This window comes from Sebastes umbrosus, chromosome 7 (genome assembly GCF_015220745.1).
Source record: "Sebastes umbrosus isolate fSebUmb1 chromosome 7, fSebUmb1.pri, whole genome shotgun sequence".
NCBI classification, from domain to species: Eukaryota; Metazoa; Chordata; class Actinopteri; order Perciformes; family Sebastidae; genus Sebastes; species Sebastes umbrosus.
The window spans coordinates 7,035,632-7,059,178 of record NC_051275.1 but is presented as its reverse complement, the minus strand read 5'-3'; the positions used below and the strand labels follow the sequence as shown (position 1 = coordinate 7,059,178).

General features: G+C 42.2%; 1 protein-coding gene across 2 annotated transcripts in view; it reads right to left on the bottom strand.

Moving 5' to 3' along the window:
- LOC119490785 (endothelin-converting enzyme-like 1) overlaps nt 1–22,150 on the bottom strand; it is a 58,039-nt gene extending 35,889 nt beyond the window's left edge. Inside the window, exons 1-7 of one of the 2 annotated variants that reach the window (XM_037774253.1) lie at nt 22,012–22,150; nt 11,401–11,622; nt 10,418–11,304; nt 7,807–7,875; nt 6,729–6,839; nt 6,503–6,595; nt 3,606–3,730 (exon numbers count right to left, since the gene is read on the bottom strand). In XM_037774253.1, the coding sequence (XP_037630181.1) occupies nt 3,606–3,730; nt 6,503–6,595; nt 6,729–6,839; nt 7,807–7,875; nt 10,418–11,275 (1,256 nt within the window). In that variant the 5' untranslated portion in view covers nt 11,276–11,304; nt 11,401–11,622; nt 22,012–22,150. Of the gene's footprint in view, nt 1–3,605; nt 3,731–6,502; nt 6,596–6,728; nt 6,840–7,806; nt 7,876–10,417; nt 11,623–22,011 lie in introns of both variants that reach the window. The other variant, XM_037774254.1, reaches the window with a different exon arrangement.
- Nucleotides 22,151–23,547: the final 1,397 nt, after the last annotated feature.

Sequence of the window (23,547 nt, the reverse complement as noted above, 5' to 3'; positions counted from 1 at the left end):
TTCAGCCATGACATTGAAAATCTTTAAGATGACACTAAGCCACGCTTTCTGCACTCCAACACAGCCCGGTTGGCTTCGCGTTTCCACCTTTGTCCTCCGGCAACGCGTCACCTCGCAAGACTTGGCTTTGAGCGCGAATCTTTCCTTTCCATATTCTTGTCAGACACTTAATCACAATCAGAGCCTGTCGTGGCAAAAAAGCATTTTCAGTGGACGTAAATTAAATTGTCAATAAAATCAAAGACTAAAGTCAATACTATGATAAGGAGTAGCGAGGAAGTCAAAATTTTTAAGTTTTTATGATATATTTAAAAAAAATGTTTTGTTTACCTCTTCTTCACCTTAGACTAGTTTCTAGCTTTGACTTCACAAGTCAAAATTCTTAAACAATTCTTTGTCTTTCTAGGCCAAAAATGTTGATGTTCTCAATATTGTGATTTAATTTAGATATCATTTTGATTCATTATTTTTATGTTTATCATTCCTTTTTCCCCCTACCTTTTCAACTTTTTTTTCTTTCCTGGCAGAAATGGGCTTCCATATATTTGACCACCAAAATTTGATCACTAATGTGCAAAATTAGCTTGTGCAGTTTAAAAGATTATTTTGACCTCTGCTTCACATTCTACACTATTTCATAAACCCAGTGAGTCTCTTTTGGGGCCATGTTTTTTTAAATATTTTTTTAAACAATTTGTCATCTTTGTACGATGTTGTTGTTCTTTTTAACCAATAAAAGGTGATCTGAGACATGTTTACCTAGATAAATACAGCATCTTTTGTAGTCACTTGCTTAAGATATGACTGGCACTTGATTCCGCAACACTAAATACAACTGAAGAGACAAAAGAAGTTGATTTAAACTTTCAGGGTGCAGCTCCACATCGAAGCTCGTATCAGACGAACGTTATAGCTGAGTGAAAGCGTGATAAAAGGGAGAGAAGACAGGATGTCAGATAGACAGGTGGAGGGAACAAAAGGCAGGGAGAGAGGATGATTGAAACGTAGTGTAGAATCTATTACTAAAGCCATCAGGGGGTATAGATGGACAGACAACTCAAAGAGAAGATTGGTAAACAACAAGAGAAGAGACAGATCATCTACCCTGGCTTCTGCAACCTGAGGAGAGGTGAACCTGAGCTAATGGATGTGACAGTGGCGATGGGAGCTGTACTTTTACAAAGGGGATTATGAATCACTTAATGATACACCTCAACTCAATGCATATGCGTGTTGGAGTATTGTGATTAAAAAGTACATTTCACAAAGAAGGAAGCGCTGCAGGAGACCAGATAAAAAAGATCACGAACCGTAACCCCCCTCTTACCCGACCGCCACTGCGAAGTGCAAAACAGACGATTTGACATGGAAGAGAGGTTTACACTGATGGGAGCTGAGCTAAATCACTGCAAAAAGATCCTATCTTTTGTTGTGGCTGATGAAAGTAAGCAGTGTAAGACACTGACGAAATTTAAAGTGAAGAATAATCTTTATTCGTATCCTGTAAAAATTTGAAAGCAGAAAGAAAAAAGAGCCAAAAGCAGGTCAAGAATTGAGTAAAAGTGTTTGTAATAAATATCGAGTCCGTGTGTTGTTGCATGATACCACTGTATGTCATAAAAAAATATAAAAAAAAAGTAATAGTATAGTATGTTGTAAAAAAGTAATTAAAAACGTCATAGTATACAATGTCAGTAAAAAGTGATAGTATAGTATGTCATAAAAATGTCATAAAAGATTCATAGTATAGTAAAGTGTGCCCTACAAAGGCAAAAGACCTGAACTTCGTGTTGGTCAAAAACAACTTTTTTACAATAATAAAGACCTGCTCAATCATGTGGACAAATATCCTGTGTGATAGCTCAGTGTGGTAGATATCTGGTTGGAATACTGAAGGTTATGGGTTCGTTCCTTATGTGGCACAGTCTGTTTTCAGGTCTAACTTGTAATGACGAAGTCAAATATACGAAGAGAACAGTCCTAAGTGTGTGTGGCATTGGTGGCTTGGTTGCTAAGTTCCTGGTTCTTTCTGTGGCAGAGCAGGGTTCGTTCCCCACCCTCACATTAATGTCCGGTGCCTGACAGTGGAGTGACACAAGCATCTCCTCCCAGGGTTTCAGAGAGTTACAACTGGGAGGTTATGTTAAAGCGAACGCACTAGCGTTTTCCTTTAACCCTGCCTCCCAGCTCACGGTCTGGGGCTCATTCACATGAACGGTGGAAGGGAAATAACTCTGGATTTTGGTTATCAGTGCATTTTACAACTTTTAGGACCTAATGATTTAAATGAGGTCTATTCAAGTGTTCGTACTGGGAAGTTGATTTACCTAAAAAAAAATGATCCGCCGATTTACAGACGTCTCTTTCCCAATGTAAGTCTAAGGGGAAAAGTCCTCTTTGGGCCCAATGGCATCACGTGACGGACACGGAAGTTGTAATTCCACTGTTTGGCCACTACAAAAATTAGCTTCAAAGCCCGGCGCTCTTCCTGGGGGCTTGGCCAGAGTCTGCACGGCAGTGATCGTGCGGTGGAGCCGCGGTATTGAGGTCACTCGCCCAAACCAATTGCAAGCCGAGCACAGCCGCAGCTTATCAGCAACAGAGATAAACAGCTGCCAATCATGTCGTCTCACCCACCTTTTTATAGCATCAAATAACTAATTAAAACCAAACTTGATTGATTAGTTTATTACATATCCAGTGTATGATTGTTTGTATGTATGGTTAAATCAATCAGATGTTAGAGCATACAGTGAGTTGATAAATCATGAGATGAGGTAATAAAATGACCAACACTGAAGGTACCATAATGTCATGAACTGGTGAGTCATGAAATTACCAAAATGTCTGGATAGGTCAGACAGACAGACAGCCAGACAGACAGACAGACAGACAGACAGACAGACAGAAAGACAGACAGACAGACGGACATGTATCCAGTCTCAGACATAAATGACAAGCAAGTAATCCACCCGCCAGTCATCCAGCCAGTCAGCCGTGCATGAGAGCTGAGTGCTGTTGTGTATTTGTGTAGAGCACAGTGACTATTGGCGAGCTGTCAGCTGCTGTGACACACATCCTGACGTGCAGCAGCCCTCTGAGGCCTCCCCTGGAGTCTGTCAAGAAGAAGAAGGGAAAAGAAAGTGTGTGTGTGCGTGCGTGTGTGTCCGTCCATGTGCGTCTGTCTGGGTCTGCAGGTGGTAGAAAGGTGTGGGTATAGATCAATAATAATCAGCTGCAGTAGAACTGGAAGTTCACCCAACGGAGACTCACCTCAAACACACACACACACACACACACACACAAACACACGCACACACACACAAATACATGCACAGCTGCACTCAAAAACCAATCCATACACCTCGTGACACTGCGTTGTAGCCCAAACTATAGTGACAGCCCTATAAGGAAATACACACACACACACACACACGAAACAACCTCAAACAAAAGCGCTTACTCACACTCAAAAAGTTCAGACTTAAAAATGCCTGCGTCTAATTTCATTGATTTTCCATACACCTCTGCACCCTCGTCTTTCTCTCCCCTCTCCGACACTCCAACCCCCCACCCCCACCCAGCCACGCGTCCTCTGTCTTTACCTTTTCGAAGTGGTCTTGATGATGTCAGAGACTTTCTGTATGTAATCGGTGGCGAGCACCACGATCTCTTCGTCTTCTGTGAAGTTGTCGTAGAAGATTCTGTCCAGCAAGCGTTTCCAGTGAAGCTATGGTGAGAGGAGGAATAATGTTGTTTTAGTTTAGGTAGAGTCAAAAATTTGCCCCTTTGAAAAAAATAAATCTAAATGTACTGACTTACAAGTTAAATCCCAACCTAACAAAAACCATGAGGCAAACCATGATTATTTTTTGTGATATGGAACAGTTATACAACAAATATATGTGAATTGTTTTTTTCTTGTCAGGACAGCCGTCACTATAATGACACAGCCTTTACTTTGTGAAACAGTGTCAGTTAGGTACGGTAACATCGTTAGTATTAAATCACTCAACATTTTGGTTTCACACGGGACATGAACGTCGGCCCCCTGAGTAAAAGTCCTGTGTATGTTTGAAACACTACAATGGCCCCTTCCCCATTTCCTACCCCCCAAATTCCAGCGTCCTTGCTTGGACCAGACCCGTCTTCGAACTCGGCCTTCATTTTGATCTCAACTACACACCTGTAATGTTTCATGACTGCTTCTTGCACAGATGTGACGCTATCATGGTCACAAAATCTGTCCACTGATACAAACATTTACTGTAGATAAACTCGGGCTGTCAATCGATTCAAATATTTAATCGCGATTAATGCATGATTGTCCATAGTTAATTGTGATTCATTGCGAATTAATCGCCCATTTTTTATCTGTTCAAAATGTACCTTAAAGGGAGATTTGTCAAGTATTTAATACTCTTATCAACATGGGAGTGGACAAATTTGCTGATTTATGCAAATGTATGTATATATTTATTATTGGAAATCAATTAACAACACAAAAAATTGACACATATTGTCCAGAAACCCTCACAGGTACTGCATTTAGCATAAAAAATATGCTCAAATCATAACATGGCAAACTGCAGCCCAACAGGCAACAACAGCTGTCAGTGTGTCAGTGTGTCAGTGTGCTGACTTGACTATGACTTGCCCCAAACTGCATGTGATTATCATAAAGTGGGCATGTCTGTAAAGGGGAGACTCGTGGGTACCCATAGAACCCATTTTCATTCACATATCTTGAGGTCAGAGGTCAAGGGACCCCTTTGAAAATGGCCATGACAGTTTTGCCTTGCCAAAATCTAGCCCAAGTTTGGAGCGTTATTTAGCCTCCTTCCCAACAAACTAGTATGACATGGTACCATTGGATTCCTTAGGTTTTCACATGACCTTCGGTCAGTCATATTTTCCAGTAAAAGGAATACATTTCTGGAACGCCATACCAACGGAATTAAAAATACAACCTGACCTGAAAACGTTTAATGAAAAGGTGAAACACTGGTTGAAACTAAACCAAACCTGTGATCACTGATTATTGATTGGGAACATACAGTATGGAAATTGATTGTAATGTACGATGTTGTATTATGTGATTTTATGTATGATGTGGTATTATGTATTTTTTTTTTTTTCTTAAAAGCCTAACCAGGGACAAGGTCTGCAAATTAGCTATGGCTAGAAGATTGCATTGGTTGCACTTTAATTACCACAAAATACCAGTGTTGATGTCGCAGCTGGTAAAAACATGAAATTACTGAAAATCTCCACACCAGAGTCATGCAAACCTGTACCTGCCTCACAACGCCAAAGTTCAGTACCACCTAATTGTGTGTGTTAGTCACAATTAGGCCTTTCTCTCAGCCAGTTCCAGACCTGACACATCAATGTAAGACCTGTGACCCAATGTGTAATCAAACAGACTCAGAGCTTACTGCTGACGGGGAAATAGGGCCACCAGGTTATAGAGTTGCACAGCAGCTGTGGGGATAAACAACACAGTGGTTTCTGCCATGATAGTGACAGTGATATAGAAAGAGTAAAGCAATATCAATAGATTTGAATTTTGGAACACTATACCAAGCGCACAGTGTGGATTCCTTCATTAATAAATTAAAAGTTTTTTTATGTTTTGTTTAATGATATAGGGGCTGTAAAAGGTCACTTTAGAGATATTTCGCATATGCACTCATTTATGTTTATTAGACCGTAAAGACATACATGAGGCTTTTCAAATAAGCAGAGGAGGAGCAGCAGAACTGCAGAGTTTTGGACTCCACATCCAAGTTAAAGCAAATAAATAGCAGCAACACACAGAAGCCATTTATCGTCTTCTGGTTGAATCTCTATCCTCTAATCTGCTTCTTTCCCTGTACTCCTTTTATTCACACATTCACACTTCTGTTCACAAGTTTGTGTCATTTTTTTTGTTGGCAGACAAGCTTAAAGTCTAACACTTTATCTTCCTCTCAGAACATGCCCAGTTTCCTCCTTCCCTCCATTCCTCATCCCTCTTTCGACCATGAAACATCTTGAGGATTTGATGTCAGTGTTCCCGCCGCTTCAGAGGAGAGCCTCCTCCCTCTCCTCTCCCTCCCTGCCAGCGTCTCCAATGTCTTCTCCTCTTCTCTCCCCTCCCTCCATCACTCCCAACACCTCCTCATTTCCTCCTTTTCTCTCTACCTACTGCTTTCATTCCGTCCCTCAACCTCCCCGTCTACCCCTGCAGGGTGGACATCTTTTGTGAGTCACTTAGGCCTTTATGTGTGTGTGTGTGTGTGTGTGTGTGTGTGTAGTGCTTCACCACTCCCTCCCTCCCTCAAACACACACACACACACACACTCGCCACACTACTTAAAAAGCTCAGTTGGAGTTCAAATCTTAATTCATCACGTCTGCTTCTACCCAAAATGCATGGCAAACACACACACACATGTAAATGATGGGTATGTATGTGCTGTGTATGTGTGTGTGTGTGTGTGTGACTGCAGCACTCACACTGGGAGCGATGCGCTGTAGCTGCCTGAGGGTGATGCGGTTATACATGGTGCTGATGTCCTTTCTTTGGTCATCATATTCTGACACAGTGATCTGGGGAGAGAAGAGATTTTACTCAACACTGCACACACACACACACACACACACACACACACACACACACACACGCACACACACATGCACGCATGCATGCACAGGAACACACACACACACACACACAGCTCACATTGGCCAGACGCGTCTCCAGCTGTATAATCTCCTTGGACTTCTGCGTGGCGTTGTGAGCTCCCAGCATGCTCAGCAAGCGCTCCATCAGGGCCTTGTACGCCGCCAGGATCTGAGAAGCACAACAACATCAGCGTTAACAGACAGGAGGGGCCGAGGCATCATCGGTAATGGCCGGTGACGGGGGGTGACATGTGGCAGAGTGGACAGGGATAACAAAGGCACAGCGAGTGACCGAGGAAAACAGGTGGATTGATGAAGAAGAGAGAGAGAGAGACGAGTCAGTTAGGAGAGGTGGAGGAGGAGAGGAGTGAAGGAAGGAATGAAGGATTAAGGAAAGAAAAGAGGGCAGTAGGAGGGGAGGATGGAGATAAGGAGCCAACTGGAAGAAAAGTATGAGGTAAAGGATAGTGATGGGCGATACCAAGTCAGGATACTGATCATGTAATTATAAAATTAAATGTGATTTTTATGATAGTCATTTTCAGAAAAAAAAAAATCATTACACTCAGAAGAAAATGGACCAAAGGTATTTTTATCTACAGGTGACAAGCAGCACCACACCACACCATGTTTCCTCTCTGCCATTCTCTTACGTCTGATGTGGAGGTGTGCGACTGTGCGCCACTGTGCGCTAGGTTCTGATGTCACATGGTTTCCACAGTCATGTGACACGGGCCAGCTAAATATGTCAGGGCTGTTTTGGCAAAAACATTAATACAATCGATATTGTTTTAAAGGAATCGATACTAAATGAGTAGCTTGTGAGTAGCTTGTGAGTATCAAAGTATCGATATTGATCTTCCCTAGTAAAGGAAGGAGGGAGAAAAGCTGGGAGGAAGAGGAGAGGAAGAGCATGGATGGAGGGAAATAGGAAGTGAGGATAGGAGGGAAGAAAGAGGAATCCAGGGAGAAAATAAGGTGAAGGGAAGTAGGGGGGGGGGGGACGGAGAAGGGTTAACTAAAAGGGGGAAAGAAAAGGAGAGAAGGAAGAAAGGGAGAAAAAGGGGAAATTGAAAGATGTAGGGTGACGACAGAAAGAGGGAGATGATGGGATGGCGTTAAAGAAGCATGTTTACCTTCACGCTGTCCTCATCCTGTCCCAGGTAGAGGCTTCTCTCCGGCAGCGTGAGCCCCTCCTGATCAATCTGCACACACACAGTCAGCAGCTCAAGCAGGAATCACATTCATTCTGCTATATGGTCACATATGTGTTGCTGAGCCCTCAACAGATGGACATTCAAAGGATTGGTTAATATTTTAATAATCTGTAATGATGCCATCATTCACAAGCCATTCAACACACCATGTGCAAAACGTGTCAATTATTTATAACATTTAATAAATAATGCCCACACGTGGAGTCATTGTGTCCGTCAGACTGATGTTCATCTTTTATTAAATCTCAGATATTGGCCAACTAATATGACTTTAATAATGTTCAGTGCAAACCATGCATCTTCAAATTAGTTGATTTTGAATTTTTTAGATAAACTGACGGATTACGTATTCCTTCATGGGCTTCTCCTATTTCTTAAGCCAAACAAACCACTTTAATGCCCATTTGATTTTCTGAAAAATGTATTGTCACAAAACTGAAAACAGGGCTGTTTTTCCAGCTCCTGAAAAGTTGACATCTTGGACATGGACACCGGAAGTAGGAGGGCCAAGAGGCCATTGGACCGCCCACCCACCTCACAGCTCTGTCCCACTTTTTTTCAGGGTCGCGAATCACCCGCAAATGCACTTTTATTGCAACACGTTAAAAAGACGTTTCAATCATTCCCGTCCAGCCCGTGCATGTCAAGAGGGTGGAGGGTGTCAGAAGTGTTTTTACTCTACAGATACGCTCTCATTTTAATCTGGTCAGCAGCTGTCTGCACGGCTCCGTCTCAGCTGTGTCTCACGTAACCGCAACTTGAACTGAAGCATTTATTTACGCTTGAGTCTATTTTTTTTTTTTCAAAAATACATGCGTAAACCCGAGGTTGATGCCCAATAAAAAAAAATGAATAGTATATTTATCCACATTTTGCAGCTGGCGGAGCAGAGTGTGCTGTTGATCTTTATCCAATCATCAACCTGTAGCCTAATTCAAAGAAAATCAAAATGATCTGACATCCAGCTCGCTACAGTTTCATAGTGAACCAAAAATATTTTACACTTCTCAACTGATGGGCTCCTCACCGGGCGCATCGTCTGGTATGCTGCGAACGAGGTCTGCTTGGAAAGGCCTGAATGTGAATTTTACAGCAGTCCTCGCCCGGACCTCGCTGCTGCCCGCTGTCAGAATCCTGTGGGAAACACTGTATTGTGTCATCCAAAGCTGGCTCCCACACTTCAAAACTCATTCCAGTACCGCTGATTTTGGAGATACATGGTTTTCTAAGGCCAGTGCCAATTTGGGATTCCCCTGATAAGAGTTTGTTGATATGTTTTAGTTATTATTACTTTTTGTCAAACTGTGCATCAGACCAGATGTTAGGGTTTCACTCTATAAAAACTGAAACAAAACTTAGTTAAAATATTCTGAGTTCAAGGTTCACTTACTAGATTTTTCTGGAGCTGTCATCCATATCTCACAGCCCTTTTCAGCAAGTGCAACTTGTTCTGGTGTCATCACACGGCCTGAGGGGCAGAATTTAAACAGCCAAGTTCCATTTGCTGAAGAGAGTTTGTGAGAAAGCTCTGGCAAAAAGTTGGAAAGCAAGTGAACCTTGAGTTTAGAATATTTTATCACAGATGTGTTCCCAAGGTTGAGAATGAACCTCCATGCTCAAGTTCACTCGCTCTAATTTAAGGAGCTATTGCACCGTAAAGGAATGTCATTAGTGTCCTGTGACTGTGCTTTTTATGAGGATTTTCCACCAGGCAAGATAACATTTCTAGGATAACACACACACACACACATACACACACAAACACACACAGAAACCCAAATACCCCAACATCGTTTTTTGCACCTGATTCAACTGTTATCAGGCCATTAAATAGGTGTTATCAGGCGCTCTAAGCACCATAGATGTGGGTCATTAGGGGCCTACTACGCCTAATATGTTGTAAAAGTGAAAGTGAAACTTAAAAGCAACATGTTCAAACATGTTGTAAAACTTAAGGAAACACGTTTTGAACACAAACAAAAAGGCTTCTTTACGGCTTGTCCAGACCGCCAGCGTGAGCAGCGCGTGGCGGCTGCATTAGGCTACCTGTTGTCTTTTATTTCGCCGTCCTTGTTAACAGGTTAGAGCGGAAGCAACAGCAACTTCTTTAGGTATAGGTAATAAAACTACAACTTCTTTAGGTATAGGCAATAAAACTACAACTTTTTTAGGTTTACGCAACAAAACTACATCTTCTTTAGGTTTAGGTGACAAAACTACAACTTCTTTTAGTTTAGGTAACAAAACTTCAACTTCTTTAGGTTTACGCAACAAACCTCCATCCCTTATTGAGTTTCACACAGTCTATACTACAGCACCTGACTTCCACTTCTGCTCCTGTCGTAATTACTATGGTCTCTAGAGGTTGTGTTCTTTTATACCTTCTTCCGGTGATCTACCATGTGAATAGAGGATAAAACCTACTAGTGGGTGTAGTAGGCCCCTACTGACCCACATCTATGGGGCTTATAGCGAGGGATAATGCCTATTTAATAGCCTGACAACAGATTAATAGGCTTGTTTTTCTCACCCTGATTGCATTCCTGGAGGAGTTTTTGTCGTCCACATTGACAGTGAGGGAGAAGAAGACGTTGGTGCTGTATACACCCTGGGTCCTGTACAGAAGCTCATTGAAGTCAGGTCTCAGCGGTGCGCCCTCTCTCTCCCACCCAGCAGCACCGGGAGGAGCCCCCACCAGGTCCCACCCCCCACAGCTGTCTATCACATCCGTCATGGGGTCAGAGCCCAGCTTGTCGATCTCCTGGATGTTGACGCAGGATCGATAGAACTCCTTGACCTTGCGCTCCGCAGAGTCGGGGCCGCGCGTTCGTATCGGCTCCAGCAAGAGGCGCTGCAGTTTCTCCTCATTGTGCTCTCCTATGGCGGTGATGATGCCGTAGCTGAGCTTGTCCTCGGGGATGCCGTGGCGCCTCAGCCAGCCACCACAGGCGAAGGAGTAGAAGTCCTGGCAGGGTTGGATGGTTGGGTCAATATTGGCCTGAATGAAGCGTGCCGCCCGCAGCAGGGAGCGCTTGCGTTGACAGTCCTGTCGGCACTGTGGATCCTGCTGGGCGTCCAGGGAAATGTACTTGAGTGCCAGCATGCTGCCTAAGATGACGCACATGCCTGCTGCAAAGACCAGAGCAGAGAGGAGGCAGATCTCCCTCCGGCTCCACCGAGGAAGCCCTCCGCTGCTGCTGGTGCTGCTTAGATCTCTGTTTCGACCGTTTGACGTGGTCCCTCCCCGGCCACGCCCCATATGACGATCCAGGCTGCCTCCCAGGTGAAGGGTCATGCCATTGCTGAGGATGTCGCTGCTATAGCGACCACCATATTTCACTTCCTGGAACTCATCATAGTGGGCAGTTAGTGAGTATGTCTTCTCCATGGCAATGGACTGTCCCCAGGTAAGAAGTGCTGTAGGAGCAGGGCGTAGAGAGAAAGGGATGAAAGAGGAGTTATTTAGTGTACAGTCATGACTACTCCTACTGAGACAAAAGGGAGGACTCCCACCAAAGGGCAGAACACTGAAGTGATGTCAAAATCCTGTTGGCCCTCTTTAGGCAAAGTCCCCTTTATTCTTTTCAAATCAAAAGCCGACAGAGCGAGGTGCTCCCATTGTGCATGAGGAATCTCATGGGTCCAGCTCCCACTCTCTTTCTCTCATCCTCTTTCTCTCTGCTCCCTTTCCATTTGCTCTCCTCTCCTCTTTCTCTCCAACCAGTTACAGGTGACCTGTCGATAAAAATAGAAATGAGATAGAAGAGGTACTGTAAGTCGAGAGAGAAATAGGAAATTGAATCCACGATTACAACACAGAGAATGACACAATGGCATCTTTTTGGGCACATTTTCCCCACTCTGTCTTGTCCTGTTTTTTGTCTGTTTTCAGCTAAAGCTGTTGGATTTATTGGTGATAGTCATCCCGCGTTGAGACGATGTCCCCGGGTGACTCACGGCTGTGGATGGATCAATGGAGACAGGTGGGCATCATCAGATGGGCATGGATGTGTCAGTCGGAATTGATGTAAAACTTTTTATTGTTACAGAAGGACAGGGAGAATTTATGTCCTCTGTCTCACCAGACTACTGAAGAAACACACACACACACACACGCACACACATACACACACACACACACACACACAGAGCACAGCATATCATGTAGGGCACCAGCTGATCTTCTATGGAGGTTTTAAAGCAATAACACGCTATCACATTACAAGCAGCTGCCAACATATCAATCATATGTACAAAGTGTTTTCATTTATACCAAAGAGTACAGAAGCAAAGTGACAAAACTCTGGTGCTTTTTTGGCAACAGCCGCTAGATGGCGCTTTGGTAGCGCTGCCGCCATGTTGGACTGAAAACGCCAATGAGTCCATTGCCATTGATGTACAAAGAAACGTCTGTAAATCAGAGGATCATTTTTTAACTTCCAACAACTTCCCAGTATGAACACTTAAATAGCCCTCATTTAAATTGTTTTGTCCTAAAAGTTTCCTCGTCATAATGAACGTGTATCAGACCCACGGGACTGCACCGTCCTGCACGCTCATATGACACATCCGGTTCTGCCACACTGTTAAAAATTTTCCAGTAAAATAACAGTAAAGAACTGGCAGCAGGGTTGCCTTTATGTTACTGTAAAATTAACATTATTATACGGTTGATGAAAAATACAGTTTGAACTGATTGTTTTTTATTAATTTCACAGTATTTTACAGTTAATTTACTGTTTAAAGATACATTATATAGCTGTTTTTCCACCTTCCTTTACATTATCTTACTGATTTGTTTTAATGCACTATTTAGGTTGTATTTTTTACATACATTTTAATAAAAAATATTTTTTTGCCAAGATGAATAGACTTAGCAGCTAGGTTACAGACATAGGAATAGTCAAACTAAATACAATTAAAGGCACTTGTTAGGAAAAAGGCTATAATAGACTTGTTGACACTTCCCAAAATGTATGTCTACAGCTGTTTTTTAAGAATGCATTATAGTTCAGTTAAAAAATGGCCTATGAGCATAATTTAACAGGTTTTCTTTTGTATTAACAGTAAAGCACTGTTTTTTTTTAGCAATAACAGGTTAATACTGTTGAAATCCTGCTGTAAATTAACAGCAATTGTTTACAGTGCAGCTACTTGCTAGCTGTATGTGGCTGTAATAATGGGCTCCCATACTCCCATGGGCTGTATGCTGTAAGGCTGTACCGTGGTGGATGTATTAACGTCTCTGTTCCCAAACAACCGGCTATCGGCCAGTAGCTAGTAGTGCCAGTAGCATGACATAAACATAATTTAATGTAGTTGTAGGCTGTCTATTTACTCACACACAGGGCAAAAGCACAGGGCACAACTTGTTATACTGATGTTGCAATAGAAGGAACAATGGACTTTCACTTCTGAGCAATATATGTTCTTTGTTTACACTGAGGATGAATACATTTGACCACAAAGACCTAGAATACAGTGGATTCATAGCATGTATATGCATTCATGTCATGCGGCAAAAACAACCAGACAAACACAGACTGTTTTGAGCTGTTTGCCTTCTCCTTTGCTTCTGCTGATGCACTCTACATAGCCTGTAGGCAGTATCACAAGCCTTTAGACAGAGAGACTGACTGATAAATTGTGTTTTGGATGCTGTCCCGATGTGAGCTTGCGAGCCCTTGTCTGTGTGTGTGTGTGTCTGTGTGTGTGTGTGTGTGTGTGTGTGTGTGTGTGTTTTCAGTGGCTAGATGCACTGAACTTGCTGAAAGCTGTGAAGGCGATCTGTGAAAATTGATCCCTGTTATCTCCTCTGAGAATAGCAAACTTCAGCACTGATGTCTTTAACAAGCTTTCCCTCGCCTTATGGGAGTGCTGTATGTAGATAAGAAGGAAAAAAAGAAGAAGAAAGAAAGAAGGAAAGAAAGAAATAAGAAGTTTAGTGATCACAGGTAAACAGAGAGATGAGAAGTGGGTATCTCGTCCTGTGAGAGGTGGTAATACAATTCATGAGGGAATGGAAAATGGGTGGTGAGTGGTTTATTATGTTTTAGGGGAAATAGGGAAGGATGACAGAAAGAATACAGGGACAAGAGTGCATTGTTCTAGAGATAAAATGATTGTCTACCATTGCAGACATCTGGGGTTCAAGTCCTATAGTACAATTGACTAGGGGTTCTCATTGCAACAGCCCTAGGAAAAATGTTCATATTGGATGATTCTGAAGTGTGTGATTCACGTTCAGTGCCAATGCAGGATTTACTGAGCCCCTCACAACGCAAGGTAGAATCCATGTAGCCATGAGGGCTGCATAACCTGCCATGTCTTCATCCGTTTTGAGTGCATCAGGAACTTAAAGGGCCACACCATTTATTCAAAATCCTGTTTATTTTACATGGCAGCTAACCATTTTGCAAACCATGTTGCAGTGTTTTAGGAATGCAAAACAGTTTGTCCAACACAAGACATCCATTGGCTTTTTTTCAGCTGGAGGGGCGTGTCAGTGTTTGATTGACAGCAGCTGGCAGGCTGAGCCCCAGCAGGGGAACAAGAGACAAAGTAAACAGACATGCGCTGTAGCCTACATGTCATGGGCAGACAGTGTGTTGTTAGCGGTACTGAAGAGTAAGGACACATGCCGTGTCTTTTGCACGCTCAAATCCATTGTTGTCAATGTAGAAGCGCAGCAGGCACGCTCAAACGCGGGAGCGACACCGTCACGGTGCGCAAGCGTTCCCAAGCGCCTATTTTTCAGGGCGCAACGGCTGCTCTCCAAGATAAAAATGGTTAAACTTTTGGAGTGCTGCAGCGCGCACCGCATATCATATGACGAGGAACAACCAATCACAGCCGGCAGATATATTTTCTTTCTTCCGTAAATATCAGTTTATGGTAAATATATGGAGGAGAAGTTTATCATTTTAGTTCAGGACTACCCAGAGCTTTACAGTCTGTTCCACGGACTCTTTTACTTGATTCACCCTTTCCGTTGAAGGATGTCACAACATCCGGTTGAAAGACAACTTGACACAGAGAAATCGAGCAGTAATGTTACTGTGAGGGATTTACGGTGCTGGAAATACATTTAACTTTGTTTTGACTTTGTTTAGTTTAGTCAGTGAGGCTTTAACTGCTAAATTACCGTAACTTCATCATCGCCATCGCAGCATGCAGGTTTTGATTACTTAGTTACGGCAGGCATGACAGTAGCGCAACCTCCCAAGCACCTTGGATAAAAGCGATGAAAGCGACACGGCTGGCGTTTTCCTTGCATTTTAGACACAGCATGTGAACGGCCCCTAAGGACAGGACCCGAGAGACATTTGCAGATCTGTTTACGTGATGATTAATGTGCTGCAACTGAGCAGCTAATTAGCTATCTAGCCTGTAAAAAGATGTTAGAGGTGCACTTCTCCCAAGTGAAAGTTTGTTTGGTAGCTTGTTCAACAAGCTATGGAGCAGGACAAGACGTGTGTTCATGTTGTAAGTTGGATAAGAAATAGATTTTAACAGGAAAGCTAATGTGGTGGTTGTTCAATGTATGGAAACAAGTTGTCATCTCTGTAGATGGAGAACTAACAGTATTCATACAAATCATTGCGAGACTAGGGGGCGCCATCGTGAAACCAAAAGAAGCAAATAAAACTTTTGGTTTCTGATTTTTTTTTTCTCAAAGGTGAGCACAGCTGATTGACAGAGCAGATTTACCTAAAAAATGCAATTTAATTTCATTAATTGATTTTCATACTTTACGGAAATTAATGAAGACCAGTGGCTGCCTAAAATGGTAAGAAAAAAGGATCCCAAAACCTAAAAAATATGCAGTAGGCTATGTATAAAACAATGGTCAGCAAGAATGTAAAGTATATATGATTTGTAGTTAAAGAGCTAAAACTGCCACACACACCGACATGGTCTTTTAAGGGTGTGGAGGTAAGGGTAGTGGATGGGTGTGTAATGTAACTTGCATGCTTGTAAAATGTGGGCATTCAATGGTCAAATAAAAGACATCGTCATTGTATGTAATTCTGGGTTTTGCCGAATCATCCAATATCAACGTTCTGTCTGGTGATAGAGTTGCTTTGTCACCGCTCTAGCGACCCCTACTGTTTGGTTTGGGTGCTTGCACAGTGTTGCATCTCTGTCCTGGTGAAGCTCATGGATCGCAGGTGAAAAGAAGCGGCTGGTGACAACATGTGTAGCACATGTCTGCCTATACACTCTCCCCATGCCAACAACAGTAGTGAGGACGTGCAGTGCAGAGGGGACTGGCCATTCCATAGTGGTTGAAAATGGGTGGTGTGTGTGTGTGTGTGTGTGTGTGCGTGTGTGTGCGTGCGTGTGTGTGTGTGTGCGTGTGTGTGTGTGTGTGGGGGGGGGGGGGGGTAGTTTGTCTCTGTGCGGTGTCATTATCAATTCAACTTATCATCCATCAATCCTCTGCCTTGCTACACACACACAATTAGAAACATGCTGTATCTATGGCACTGTTTCCGGTCACATACTCGTATCATTTCTTATGATCTGAATATCATTGAATAGCTGCTCAAAATGTAAGAATTCTCCCCTTTTCTCTTACAAACGCAGGTGCACTGTCACATAAGTCACAACTCCTTAAGCATTATAATAAATTATGATGCATACACGCACACACACACACACACACACACAATCACACAATCACAGTTGTGTGAGTGGACACCCAGCGATGGCTAATGGATTGGATCTTGTGGGTACCATCACAGGGAGCGGCATGCGTGATGAATGGCTATTTACCGAACATGACAGGGCCTAATATCTTATAGTTGTACTAATACTGCTGCACACACACACGCATGCACACACAAACGCACACACACACACACACTCTCTGTCTCTCTCACAGCACATACATGGACGATTAAAATGCATCAAAAACACACCCCATCCTGATGATACATAGCACCTTGTCAGCTGTCAAGCATTTCCCATACATCTTTCCAGCAACAGACAATGTCTTATTCACTTATAGCAGGGGGTCTCAAATTGTGGTCCAGGGACCTTTAGGGGTCCCGCAGATGGCACCAAATGGACAGAAAGTTCTAATAAATCTAAATGAACTACACGATCTTCAAAGGGTAACTTAATTCTACTTTTCATCCCTTTTTTTTTTTTTTGAGAAAATTACACGTACAGTCACTTTATTACACTATTCATTACAACAGATATTTTTTTTCCTTTTTCCCGGAGAAAATCAAGTAATTATCCCTTCTAGACCCCCGAAACTCCTTTGAAAAATCTACAATGTCTCCTGGGACACTCCCCTGAACAACGAAGCAACGTCAGGCTCATCCCTCCACGACCCACACACCCCACATATAAACAGCAAATGAGACGTGAGCTGTAACTGGTCGGTATAGTTGTTAAAACATGAATTAAAGCTGAAGTAGGCAAGTTGGAGCAAATATGATTGAAAAATAATCATGTGCCTCTGTGTCCTCCGATGCCTATTTCTTGCATAAAATGTTTAAAAAAACATCTTGTAGTGTACTGTTTAACTGTAAAATCAGAAAGTTTGTGACCTTGCGCCAAGTTGAGATCAGCTGAGGAAATACCAAGCACCGCCCACCAGCTGGAGCAAACTTTCTAAGTTTACAGTAGCAGAATTTTGATTCATATTTGATCAGCACTGCCTAGTTTGACCGTTTGATTGGAGTTTGCGAGTGATTGACAGCTGCCTCCAAAGTCTCCCGTCACGGGCTAGATTTTCTAAAGCCTGAAAACAGAGCCAAGAGGAGAAGCAGCAGTCCAGTTATCTCTCAGACCACTAGAATTACAATATGCTGAAAGGTTATTATGGAATATTTGCCCAATGATTCCAAAATATTCTGTCTACTGCCACTTTAATGTAGTTTAATGGGTGAGCTATATAAAAATTCATCTCCCGTACAGTTGTCATTAGCGGGTAAATTAGTTATAGAGCTGTAAACCCGTTTATTTCTGCTGTAAAGTTGGGCATTTTAACATGGGGGTCTATGGGGATTGACACAAATTTTCGGGGAATCTGGAAATTTTTTAATTTGTGAAGGGGGCACGTGTAGCAAACTGCACACTTCGAAGACCTGTCTCTTGCTTCTCTCACCACTAATAATAAATCCTCAGAGAAGATCGATGGATAATCAATAAGTGGAGGCCTCTGATGGGGCATAAATGTAGCAGGTCCAATGGAAATGTAGCCGTGCGCAATGGCTCAATAACTATGCTTCTCACATAGAGGTAAGGGTGTGAGTTAGTTGATTCTTTAAAGTTACAAGTAGGGCTGTCAATCGATTAAAATAGTTAATCGCGATTAATCAAAAAATGAATTGCCTATTTTTTTATCTGTTCAAAATGTACCTCAAAGCAGCAGTGGGTAGAAATGGAGCAAATTAAAAAAAGTTGTTTTTATAAAACGGTCACTATATCCTGACAGTAGCGCATGACAGGTAATCTGAAAAAAATCATGTTCTTCTGTGTCCTCCGGTGCTCCTAATGGCATCTGCAAGATTTTACAGACCGGAGGAAAACAACCAATCAGAGCCGAGCTGGAGTCTGCCGTCCAGCTTCCGCCTATGAGAGACGGCTGCCAATCGCTCGCAAACTCCGATCAAACGGTCAAACTAGGCAGCGCTGATCAAAAATTAATCAATATTCTGTTACTGTAATGCCTATTTCTCGCCTCAAATGTTTTCAGAAACATCTTGTAGTGTACTGTTTAGCTGAAAAATTAGAAAGTTTGTGACCCGGCAGCCATGTTGAGATCAGTTGAGGTAATACCAAGCACCGCTCACCAATAACGACCAATAGGAACGCTCTCTCTCTGAAATAACCTGTGATTGATCAAAGTTTTCCGTCACGGGCTAGATTTTGTAAAGCCTGAAAACAGAGCCATGAGGAGGTGCAGAAGTCTAGTTTTCTCTCTGAACACTTGAATTATAATATGATGTAAGGTTATTATGGAATTTTTGCCCGAATGATTCCAAAAAATGGTTGCCTACTGCAGCTTTAAAGGGAGATTTGTCAAGTATTTAATACTCTTATCAACATGGGAGTGGACAAATATGCTACTTTATGCAAATGTATGTATATATTTATTATTGGAAATCAATTAACAACACACAACAATGACAAATATTGTCCAGAAACCCTCACAGCTACTGCATTTAGCATAAAAAAATTGCTCAAATCACAACATGCCCAACAGGCAACAACAGCTGTCAGTGTGTCAGTGTGCTGACTTGACTATGACTTGCCCCAAACCCTTTATTGATTTTGATTATCATAAAGTGAGCCGGTCTGTAAAGGGAAGACTCGTGGGTACCCTTAGAACCCATTTTCATTCACATATCTTGAGGTCAGAGGTCAAGAGACCCCTTTGAAAATGGCCTGCCAGTTTTTCCTCGCCAAAATTTAGTGTAAGCTTGGAGCGTTGTTTATCCTCCTTCACGACAAGCTAGTATGACATGGTTGGTACCAATGGATTCCTTAGGTTTTTGAGTTTCATATGATGCAGTTTCTTCACTCTAGCTTTAAGACTGAGCCTGTTACAACCAAAATATCGCATGTTGCGTAAATGCATTAAAAAATTAGTGCTGTTAAAACAAATTTGCGTTAACGTGTACTGATCGCGTTGACTTTGACACACGAGTAACAAGTGAAAGTGAACATTTTACTGATGTTACTTCAAACTCCTCGAAAGTTCCTGCTCATTGCAAATGAGAGCTGTATGTGTATCAGGATGAGCTACACTGAATTATCGCCACAGACTCTCAGTGCTGAATTACAGGCTTTAGTGCTATGGGAGTTAACACATCAACACATTAAAATTGTTCCCCGTGGTGTGAGAAAGCAGTCAGATTTGTTGCTAGTGAGACGTAAAGTCACCAGCGGTCGACATCGTCTAGCAACAGAGTTGCAAAAACGATTGCTAGAGGGCACATTAAAAAGACCATAAAAGATAGCCGTTAATATTTACTCTGTCAGTCTAATTTACTGTCGAATCAATAGTAACAAATAAAGTTCCACCTTCCGGTCTGTAACCAAATCCATAACCTGCTCGACCATCACTATGCATCTCTTGCAGTTTAACTACCCAGGAAGCAAATGCATACACTTTTAACAGCCGATCTTCCTTCACAACAATGTATATCCGTCACTTTCCAGAAAAGCCTAACTCAAAACTTTACCATTAACATGAATTCACTGAGAGCTAACTGCAGTTTGTGATGATATTTGGTGGTAGCCAGAAATAAAGGCTTAGTGGGGAAACTCTGTACTTTTATCTCCTCTCCGGCAAGTTACGTCACCTGAAAGCCTTCTATAAATGGGTTTATTATCCCCTAATCAAAGTGGTCACAGTGCCTGCCCCAAAAGCTCCACGGCACTCAAAGGGTTGAGCGTGGGAGTCAGCCCCCTCGAGCCTTATCGCCGGTCGCCAGAGGCTGCAGTAGAGTGCTACGGTGCGTTTGTATGGACGACACATTTGGACACACAGCTCAAGAGTCCTGTATAGTACCAGGAGACACTTCTTAAGGCTTGTACCAGCACAACCCTCCTTTTGTGTTGCCATTAGAAGTGTTGTGTATGTATGAAATGTCCCCCATTAGCATTAAAAGAAAAAACTTTTTTCAAAGGAGCACAGAGGGCTCTTTATTTCTATTTTATTATAAAAACAGAAGAGTTTGAGTCATTCTGAAGAAGAACCCTTGAAGAACTCTCCCTCTTTTACTCCCTCCTCTCTCTATTACACACACACACACACACACACACACACACACACAGGCACTGATATACTGTAACTCTATTATCTTTAATGACTCCCCAAACTCCTTCTCTGTATAGAGCAGTGTGCCAAACTACATTTAAATTATTGATATTTTTAACACTTAATGTATACGGGCTAACCTTTAGCCCTCATGCTCCTGCCATATTAGTACTTAGTACTACTATTACAGTAGTATATCTCTCTACTCAACTACTGTATCAGAAGTTATTCACTTTGTTAGGTACCCAGCTTCATGTACAGTATTTGGAGGAGGGACACTTGACAAAGAAAATATAAATGTTAACATTTTATTCATATAAATGCTGCTGTTACTGGTTGTGTTATATGCCGAATTAAACATTGTTGTATACTGTACATGTATATAAGGTCTTAGGTTATGTTCTGAGGTGTGTCTGTTTACCGGTGAGCGAAGTGTTCAATTGCACTGATTTTGAACGAGGTTCTGTTTGAGGCAGAAAAGCGCGTCACCGGCGGTGGACAGAGCAGTTAAAACATCTGTATGCCAGTAAGGCAGCAGTGTCAAGACTAATAGAAAGTGACTGTACTGATCTCAAACTTTTGGCGATGCAGAAACTCGTGGTGCGTAAAGACGCAGACCAGGCTGCTGCTGCTGCTGCTGCTGCTGGCGGTGAGCAAAAAAGGAAAGGAGGTGTGAAGCACAGTTAGTCTCTACTTTTACGCACATTAAAGTCCATTATAATCATTTTTTTGCTCATGATAAATTCCAAATTGCGTTAGATACATTTCATCTGCTGCATGGCGAATCGTCACCAAGGACGCACATATGGAAACCAATAAATAAACGTGATCATATGATAAAACATGAAACATAAATCCATAGGCTACAGTTATTGTCCATTGAAATACATCATTTGTTCTGTAAAAAGTACGACAGTTAGTAGTCAACTTAAGTCGTTCCCACACAGACAGACCGGCTCAGCATCCACACATCACACTTCATCTCATTTAATTACTGACCATCAAAACTTCTAGAGCCCTTCATGGACACCTCGAGGAAAACACTGATAACTGAGAGACCATGTGCGTAAAAACACAATGAGTGGATCTCTCATCAACGTGCCGGCAGCTGAGACGTGACTTCCAAGTTAATCTGTGGCAGTTTTTTACTTTGTCCTCTCTCTTCATAATAATAATAAAAAAACCAACAACAACAACACCATGATCAAACGTGATTTATCCTACAAGAACCCTTAACCTGCCGGCTATAGTACTCTGACTGCTGGAGGCTCATCAGAGGTGTGGATGGATGGATGGATTTCAGCCCCAGAGCGATGGAAACTTGTGCAGAAAGACCATACCTGTGGCGAGTAAATCAAAATCCCCCGTGGGAACGTAAAAGTGCCTTTTTGCTCTCTGAGTGCGTCTAGCGGAGATCCTCTCCACTGAAGGTCCGACTGGATTATCCTGTTCCCCTCCGGAGATCCACACACACCGGGATCCGCACCGCTCTCTGGCGCCACTGCAGCTCACAGCCTCCGATGTATGGAGGAGAGAGAGAGGGAGGAGAGAGAAAGAGAGAGAGAGAGAGAGAAGGAGAGAGGGAGGAGAGAGAGAGAGAGAGAGGGAGGTAGTCCTTCATTAACAAGGTAAGGCACACACACACACACACACACACACACACACACACACACAAGTGAAACAGATGTTAATCCTTGTCCACTGGCTGTGCTTTTTTTATTATTCTCATTGGTTGTATTTTAAAATAATTGGTATTTGTGTGAGTGATTATGAAGACAAATGCACATTTTATATTATTTTTTCAATATTTTTGGAGCAAATACTTCATTATTGATAGTTTTATTCTGTTTTTTGGAAGAAGATTGACTTGAAATTGAAACTTTTGATGTTGATGCTCATTATTCATCAAATCATCCTTAACTCATAAGAAAAATGCCATCGGCAACTCCTGCACATTCACACTATATTTCCATTTAAAGAAGATAAAAGTAAAAAAAGAATAGAATAAATCACTCTGTATCTCACAGTATAATAATCCACGACTTCACAGCAGCATACTGTACCTGCGTGGACATGATTAATGAACAGCTGGATGTGGCCAGTAACACCTATGCTATTAGTCTCCTGTTAATGTTGAGAAAATGAATGAAGAAGAAGCACATTTGAATTTATGCAATCCCACCAGCTCAGAGAGAGAATATCAACTTGTTCCCAAATGAACAAGTCTATTCCACTGATTGATATTATTGGGCTGCAACATTTTATGATACTACCAAATCACAAAGTCTATTTTAATAAATCTTCGACCGCTAAACATCAGCTACGGAAACATTAATCTCCATGTAGCCTGAAAGTCACACAAACCAAACTAATCAAACCAAAAGGTCGACTAAATATTATTATGCAAATCAGTCGAGTAAATAACTGACCATTTTATTACCCGACCCTGTTCAGTGAGAGGAAAGAGCTTATAAGGGAAAGACTGTTGGTTGATTTTGGAGACTCTCACCACAAATATATTATTTTTGACCTTTTGTTGACTTATTAACAAAATAGAAAGCTGTTCAACAGAAGGTGCCGATTTTCAAAATTGCACTCGATTGTCAAGGTGACATGCTTAAGCTTTGATAAAATGACACATATGGCTTGCAAAGAAGAGGACACAATTGCAGACACTAAAGCAGAGCAGTTCATATTAGAGTTGCTTTGTGGAAATCTGTGGTAAATGAACAGGCTTACAGTTGGCAACAGGCAGTAGGTCAAACATACAGGCATGAGGCAACAAGCAGGCTTACAGAATAGAGACTCAGGGCTGGTTTAGGACATAGGCCATATAGGCGTTCGCCTAGGGTGCCACCATGTAAGGGTCACTTGTC